General features: G+C 39.5%; 1 protein-coding gene across 2 annotated transcripts in view; it reads right to left on the bottom strand.

Moving 5' to 3' along the window:
• Nucleotides 1–1,535: 1,535 nt before the first annotated feature.
• Nucleotides 1,536–8,366, bottom strand: part of LHFPL3 (lipoma HMGIC fusion partner-like 3) — a 503,530-nt gene continuing 496,699 nt past the window's right edge. Inside the window, exon 3 of one of the 2 annotated variants that reach the window (XM_012650316.1) lies at nucleotides 1,536–3,857. In XM_012650316.1, the coding sequence (XP_012505770.1) occupies nucleotides 3,829–3,857 (29 nt within the window). In that variant the 3' untranslated portion in view covers nucleotides 1,536–3,828. The remainder of the gene's footprint in view (nucleotides 3,858–8,366) is intronic. The other variant, XM_012650317.1, reaches the window with a different exon arrangement.

Below are 8,366 nucleotides of genomic sequence, written 5' to 3'. Positions count from 1 at the left end.
TTGAAAGATAATCGCAAGCCAAAATGTGCATTTGCAAGACTGAGGATGTACCTTCACTATAAAAATAAAACAAGAAGTGTCAAAGTAAAATGTGAGAGATATCAACTGTCAAAATTAGTACTTAAGGAAATTGGACATTTCATACTTAATAACCTAATACTTCTCTTTAGAGTGCCTATTATTAGCTGACATATTTCTGTTTATTGTCTGTCTTCCCCTACTAGAACATAAAGCCTATGAGAGCAGGGGCCTTTTTGTGTGGTTCACCACTATCATTTCAGGGTTTGCAATAGTTTCTGGCACATAGTGGGGTCTCAATACATATTTTTTGAAAGATTACAGCTGAGTATTGGCTACTTATTCCCTTTAGACGGGACCTAGGCTCATCAGAGCTCCAGAATTCCCACTACTTCCTATTATCTCCCCAACTCAGCTTGTTTTATTAATTTACTTACCTACCTGGCCCCTGTACACATTTGAGTTTTTTTTTTTTTTTTTTGAGACAGAGTCTCACTCTGTTGCCCGGGCTAGAGTGAGTGCTATGGCGTCAGCCTAGCTCACAGCAACCTCAAGCTCCTGGGCTCAAGCGATCCTCCTGCCTCAGCCTCCTGAGTAGCTGGGACTACAGGCATGCGCCACCATGCCCGGCTAATTTTTTCTATATATTTTTAGTTGTCAAATTAATTTCTTTCTATTTTTAGTAGAGACGGGGTCTCGCTCTTGCTCAGGCTGGTTTTGAACTCTTGAGCTCAAACAATCCGCCCGCCTCGGCCTCCCAGAGAGCTAGGATTACAGGCGTGAGCCGCCGCGCCCGGCCCACATTTGAGTTTTTAATTTCTGCTCATAAATGTCACCCTAATTATCTTCAGCATTTTGAGAGCAGACTTATGTTTTATGTTCCTTTTCTTCCTTCATTGTCTTGCGTATAGTAGGAGGAGAAGGAATTAACATTCATTGAATATCTCCTACCTGTTAAGGACAACTCTATAATTTAATTTATATCCTTACAACAATGCTGTGGGGCTGGGTATTATTATTTATATCCATTTTACAGATGAGGACACCGAGGTTTAGAGTTATTCAGAGTCATATAGCAAACCAAGGATCCGAGTTGGAACCCATGTAGACAACATATCCCCAGTATGAAGTATTGCAAAAGGGTTGCTCATGTCTGAGAAACAGGAGGCTGTTTTCAATTTGCAAAGTCAAGATTGGGCAATTGGATACTACAGGTCAAGTTTTACTTGAGCAGTCCAACTATTTATTTAGTTATCAATTTCATTCCACTGAGTGCATGAAGAATTAGCTTGAGGTATATCTCTATTTGGTTAGAAGAGGATTTGGAGATGTTAATCATGCCTTCTACATGAGGGTCCTGCATAGCTAATAGATGTCTGCTGTTGGCAAATATTATGGAAATATCAGCAAAGAGATTTTCTGGATAGTCACTTCAATCAAACCATCAGCTATCACTGGATCACTGGACAAAGACAGAAACTGAATACACCAAATATGTACCACATCAGCAAGCATTCTTTTAAGTAACAAAATCTTATTTTTATTTTTATTTTTTACAGAAATTCAGATATTCCAACAAATTTCTTTACATTTCCTGGACCTTAAAAAAATTACACACAACTTTTGGACGCAATACAACAGAATGGAATGAGAAAGGGAGTCACATTTTTTTCTTTTTAAAAAAGATAAAAACATACTTCTTATACTTAGTTAACATTTAGTGATTTACATGTGTATTACCTATGTACAAATGGTACATCATCAATGACCCATCGTCAGAGCACTGTGGTATGCTAAATTACACTTACGTTTTATGGCAAAAACTTATAAAAAGCATTTGCATGTGGGTAGGAAGTACTTTTTCATTTTTGTTAACACCACTATTAGTGATGTAGGACTCCCAGTGGAATCTGTAATTTACATGGATTAGAGACAGCCAATACCTTTTGTTTTTACAGTAGATAAAGTAGAGAGGTACCTCCCTTTAAATAAAAGATGAATTCTTAAAAAGTTGTGTGTAATTAAATTTAGTAAGTAGGGTGTTATGAACGCAGTAGGGAGCTAATACTTAAAGCCACAAATAACCCCCAGAATGGCTAACACTTTAGTTATGGATACTAAATGTTCCCTTAATTTGGTTCTTTAGAAAAGCCACATCTCTGTGAATTGGGTTTTACTCATTTGAGTATACCTGTAATATATACTTTTAGCCATTTGTGAAAAGATGGCTAGTACCAGATACATTTGGCTAAAATAGGAGTATGGTCCTAATAGAGACAGGATAAGTGAAATCAACCCTGATCTGTATCAATTCTTGTGTTATCCTCCATCTGATATTCTAGTGATATATGCTAATTTGATCTTAATTTTGAAGCTATGAATGAGAGCATTCTACATGTTCTTGTTTTCTGCTCAGGTATAGAACGTGGTTTGGCTTCCACTAAGTATCCTTGCACGTACATTTTAGGGTGTGTTCATTCTCAGGCAATTGGCTATTTCAATATTAAATATTTCTGTGTTGTTGAATATTGGCAGGGTATGTGGTGAGGGTGATGGTGGGGGAAGCCTGGCAGCAAAAGACTGTTGAAGACAACTGGTTAGATGTACCTACTTCCAGATGTCAGTCAACTAAAAAGAATCTGAGTATTTTTGAAACCAACATTAGTAAACAAAAGCGTAACTTATTCCTATTGAGTTTCTTTGACCTATATAAGTATATAGTCCTTTATTTCTAAGGCTATTAAATTATTATTTATTTTGTTAGTACCACTTACTATCATTTAGAAATATGTTTAATGGAATGATTTTTTTTAAAAAACCAAAAATTAGTGCCTGTCAGTAAGGGAAATAAAAGATATAGATTTCTGATAACATATCTGGCAAAGAAATATAAAAAAGGAGATATTTCAGATGCTTATTTATAATGCATATTAAATTCCTATGCATATACTAAGGAGAATTAGAAAAAAGTATTCATTTGAGAGTAGCCTATACATTACATGTGAGCATCCAAGGTGAAAATGAGCTTTCTATATTTTTCAGAGTTCCTTGATGCTGTTTCCTGAAAGATAGGGAATCTATGTTGCTTGGGAACCTATGATGTAAAAAGATGTACTTCCTGTAATATACAGCTTGATGGAGTAATAGTATATGTCAGACACACTTTCTCAGTAATAACTTGTACAGACAGATTAAATTGAACACAGACTGGGTAAAAAGTTTGAAATGTTACATCTCTTAATAACTGAGTGGTTGTAACTCATTACACAGTGAAATGAATGAATGGTGGAGATGAAGAACAAAGGTCACAGCTCCTGTGAAAACATTCAGAGGCATTTTCTAAGACGCTTCCTTAATAAATGATGCTTAATCAGCCTCTTGGCTATTGAGACAGGAATAATTTAGCCTAACTGCCTTTCTTAAAATTCTGTTGAAAGATTAAAGCTTTTTGTTTTCAGTTTGATTAAAAAAGGACAGTTTACAAACCTCAGTACATATATATTTTACATGTTAATTCCAGCACATTTATATTCCTCCTCCCTAAAATATTTCCTGAATATGACTTTTTCATGATCTTATCCAATGACAGTTTCCAATGAGCTGGCATTGAATCCATGATTGCATCTCTTTCCAGAAAGTCACTCCCATCTCTGCTGATCTCGATTTAGAAGGTGCTTTGACAAGTGAATGTTTCACTTTTGTCCATATTCATCTCTGTACTCTGATCTCTCTCAAGCGTCTTCCTTCTTGATGTTGATGTATAAAAGCTGTTATTCGATTTGTTTAGCTGTTATTCGATTTGTTTTGTGCTCATTCTAGAGAATATTGGCTTAGCAGAACTGCAGAAAGGGGAGGGAAGAGAGAGAGAAAGGGTGGGGGGAAGAGAAGAGAATGCATCATTTTCTGTCAGCAAGATTTTTGTGCACAATATTTGTCACAGAAAAACCACATCAACAAATGGTTCAAATGCACTTTGGATTTGTCATCAAAGAAGATTGAAAAGTTTGAGATTTCTGTTCCATTAAACACACAGCACAGTCTTCCCAGCAAGGAGAATATGTCTATTCCCTCCACCTGGGTCAAGATTACAGGCTGCCTAGAAGGAGCAAGGAAGAATGTGGAATGATCCCAAGCATCATCGATCGACTTTGCTGCTTAGCATGGAAAAAATGTCCCAATTGTGTGTTTTCCTTTTCTTTCCCAGTTTTATTTATTTTACACTCAATATTATCATAGCCACTCAAGAAATTATTATAAAGATGAATCACCCATAATCCAGTCACCTTGACGCACCAACTGTTTTCTTCTGTTCTAAGTGTGCACTTATTTTAAATAATGGTAATTGCAGAATAATGACAATTTTAATATTTTAACATTAAAGACAATTTTCTACATTTCCACTGTCCACATCAGCATCAATTCCTAATGGCTGCATAATATTCCATTTCATTCTCTTTCCTTTCTACTCCGTGCTCAATATTCCATTCTCAACTATTTCACTATTGTCAGATAGTTAGGTTTCTGATTTCTTTGTTATTATAAATAATGAACATCTTTGCATATAAAGATCTATTTGTTCTTTTAAATTTTTTCTTTAGGACACATTCTCAGGGGATGATAGCTTTTCCTTTTCTCCAACAGGTTAGAGACTGTGCCTGTATCAACACAACTAGACCACAAATACTATTGTATGATCCACTCTACTCTTTGAATGATTTTAGTAGACTTTGGCACTGTGAACCAGGGCTTATGGGTATCATGTATGTGAGGATGGGTAAACACACCTGGTCACAGTGTGGCATATTTGGGCCGAAAGGAAATAGCCTGTTTGGTTTTGCATTACAGAGCACAGAACACAAGAAAAGATTATGGTTTTTGAATGTGTGCTAGAGAAACCCCTGAAAGATTCTGTTGTTGTTTTCAGTATGTTACCCCTTGTTTTCCAACGCACTTTAAAAAATCTTAGGCACATTATGATTTTAATGAACTTCTCTCAGTGGAGGGAATTCATGGTTACTTTAATGTACCCAGACTGCGCAGGGGATAATTGAAGTATGATAATGTCATAATGATGATTAGTCTATAATGATTATCTGAGATTGAGTCATGCTGGCAGAAGCCCTCCGGAAGGGAATGCTTTCTTCAGATATTATTAAAAGCACCATAAGCAATTCATGGATTGTGCACAGTGGTATCGGTGGTTCTGAACCGACATCAGTGGTCTCTCCCCTGCTGCCGTAGAGGTGCTCCTGCTGGGTGGAATCCAAAGTTGATTTTGGGGGTCCATGATTCCACCACCTTGGCCTCCTTCTTTCTAAATATCTTTCTATTCAAAATCAACAAAGTTGAACGGGTTTTCCAGTAAGATCATGAAAAGTGCTAGCTGGGGGTGGAGGTTGTAAACATATGAAAGAGAGCACAGAAGAGGGTGCTGAAGAGTGGCACAGCTCGTGGAGGAGAGGGGAGCATATGGCAGTCCCCAGGGCTGTGTGTGTGTGTGTGTGTGTGTGTGTGTGTGTGTGTATGGCACAGGGGAAGGGGGAAGGGGTAGTCCCCAGTTTCTTGAGGTTCTCAAGTAGATACACTCCTAATCCCATGATGGAAAATCCTGCGCTGGTGTGCATCATTTGTTGGCATCTAGGGACCAGAGACTTCTGGTTTCTCTCTTGTCAGCTCTGAGCTGCCTGCTTTGGCCTTATGACATTGCAGGATGAAGGAAAAGTACGCAATTGCCAAGAAGGAGGTACCTGCACCTAATGCTGCATCCCAGGCAGTGTGAGACTCATTCCCAGTGGGCTAGGAAGGAAGCAGTGGGTGTTGGAAGGGCTTTAGAGCAGAGCCCCGAGCAGTGACGCCCACAGCTAGGAGGACAAGGGAGTTTCCTGCAGGGTAGACATCTCCCTCGCAGAACCCCAAGCCTTCGTGTAGGAAGGAAACCTCTGAGGCAAATCTCACAGGGCTCCTTTTTCCACTCCACCATCTAGGCCCACAGTCTAGGGCCTGACCAGGACAGGCCATTCATCAACTATGCTTCTTGGATCTGCTCTGGTCTTGGGTCACCCCTGGCCTCTGTATGGCCAAATCTCTCGTTGGATCCCTCATTGTAATCTCACTGTTGATAGTTAACTCTTCTTAAAGGTCTCTTTTTTGTTGACTATTGTCAATACTTGGCTATCTATGCTTCCCAGCCACAGTATCAACAACGGTGGGCAGGGAGTTGAGGAATGAATGAGGAAATGAAAGCATGAAGCCAGCAAGCCAGGCCTAGACTAGAGAGAGGCAAAGTGAGGTATCTAGGGTGCAGAATTTAAGGAGGCTCATAGGCTCATGCAAGTGTAGGGTGAACACTTCCTTACTTTTGCATACTAGGCACCTGCCTCACCCAGCCCCAGCCTTGCCTGTGCATGCAGGCTGCTCATCATGAAGCAGGGAAGGGAATATTTGCTTGGGTTTGAGTTACATAGATGCCGCTACCAGTGCGTATTTTTTCGTCCTATTGCATGACACCATCGTGCAACAGAAACACCATGGCATGTGAGAGTTCTGCAGAAAATAACTGGGATATTTGTTCCAGTGGTGATCAGAACACAAACACTCCCTGCAGAATATCAGGAAAACAGTTTGCCTGGGCGGTAAAATTATAATGCTATTATGATTACTTAGGTGGCAGGCACAGTGAAGAGTTTTCCACCTGAAGGCTTGGCAAGGGCTGGCTCTTCAAATAGATTTGTGAAGAGAGTAGGTGGAAGGGAAAAAAGGCAAGGTTTTCCTCTTCAGATGTGGCTATCACTCCTTCAGTCTTAAGACTGTGAGACACCAGGACAATTTGCAGAATTTGGTGGAAGTATCAGTGTGGTAGTCATTGCCGCCTTGTGAAACATTTTCTCTTTTTAAAACTTTTGCTAACATTTCCCATGTACCATGGATGTTACCTATTAGGGGAGGCAATTTAAAAGATGTCACATTCTCCCAGGTTTGTACAGTGCAGGAATGAATAAAAAAGTCACTCAATGCTGCTTTGGATGTTTGTTCAGTTGGGTTCGTCCTTGTAACATGTCATGGCCTCTGAGTTGCCCATGTTCCATTTCCAAGGGGCTTTTTGCAAATCGTTTTTTGAAGCTGTCATCTGAATCACTGCTCATGAGAGCAGCATTTATAATGGCTGCATTGTCCAGACTATCTAAATGCTACTTTGTTGAATTTTCTACATGTTTACAGACGTTGAAAGGTCTCCTGTGGTGGGTTTCTGCTGATTGTTCCTATCTGACCTATTCGACCAGGGTCTGGAGCCCCCACCCTCAGGCTAGCTGGGGGGCAGGCTCTGTCTGAGTGAGAAAAATGCTTGATGGGAGCAGCCAGGCTTTGGCAGCAGGGCTGGCTGAATCTTTGTTGTGAAAATGAGTAAGGGAGGAATTCCAGGCCATTTTTTGCCATTGGCTGAACAAGCTTTGTCATTTTTTCCCATTCTGTTGTTTCAAAATGCACCCACCTCTAATAGGGACTTCTGACACCCTTCATCTCTGGGAGGCGGGAATACAGTCCCTTAGAAAGAATGTCTCACCATCTATGTCCTCAGGTGTTCTCCCATGATGTGCCCCCCAGTGCGTGTAGCAGATTAAAGATGGCCAAGATTCTCCTACGCTCCTCCCACTAAGAGGTGGGGTCTACGTTCCCTTCCCTTTGGGTCTGGGCTTTATGAGTCCTGGTAGTTTCTTCCTTTCTTTCCCTTCCTCCCTTCCTTCCTTCTTTTCTCTCTCTCCTTCTCCTCTCCTTCTTTCCTTCTTTCTTTTGTGGTAAAAAACACAAAACATAAACCTTACTGTCTTAACCATTTTAAGTGTACAATTCAGTAGTGTTAAGTATATTCACATTGTTGTGAAACAGATCTCCAGAACTTTTTTATCTTGCAAAACTGAAATTCTATACCCATTGACCAATAACTCCCATCTCCCCTTCTTCTAGGCCCAGGTAACCCCTATTCTACTTTCTATGAATTTAACTACTTTAGATACCTCATATTAGTAGAATCATAAAGTATTTTTTTGTGTCTGGCCTATTTCACTTAGCCTAATGTCCTTAAGGTTTACTCATGTTGTAGCATGTGACAGGATTTCATTTTTTATGGTTAAATAATATTATGCTGTATGTATGTACTACATTTTGTTTATACATTCATTCATTGATGGACATTTGGGTTGCTTCTATTTCTTGGCTATTGTGAATAGTGCTGCAGTCAACATGGATGTGAAAATATCTTTGAGACCCAGTTTTCAATTCTTTTGGAAATACAGTATAACCAGAAGTGGAATTGCTGCATTGTATGGTAGCTCTATTTTTAATTAATTAAT

This window comes from Propithecus coquereli, unplaced genomic scaffold (assembly GCF_000956105.1).
Source record: "Propithecus coquereli isolate 6110/MARCELLA unplaced genomic scaffold, Pcoq_1.0 Scaffold32, whole genome shotgun sequence".
Taxonomy (NCBI): Eukaryota; Metazoa; Chordata; class Mammalia; order Primates; family Indriidae; genus Propithecus; species Propithecus coquereli.
This window is presented reverse-complemented; position numbering and strand designations above follow the sequence as displayed.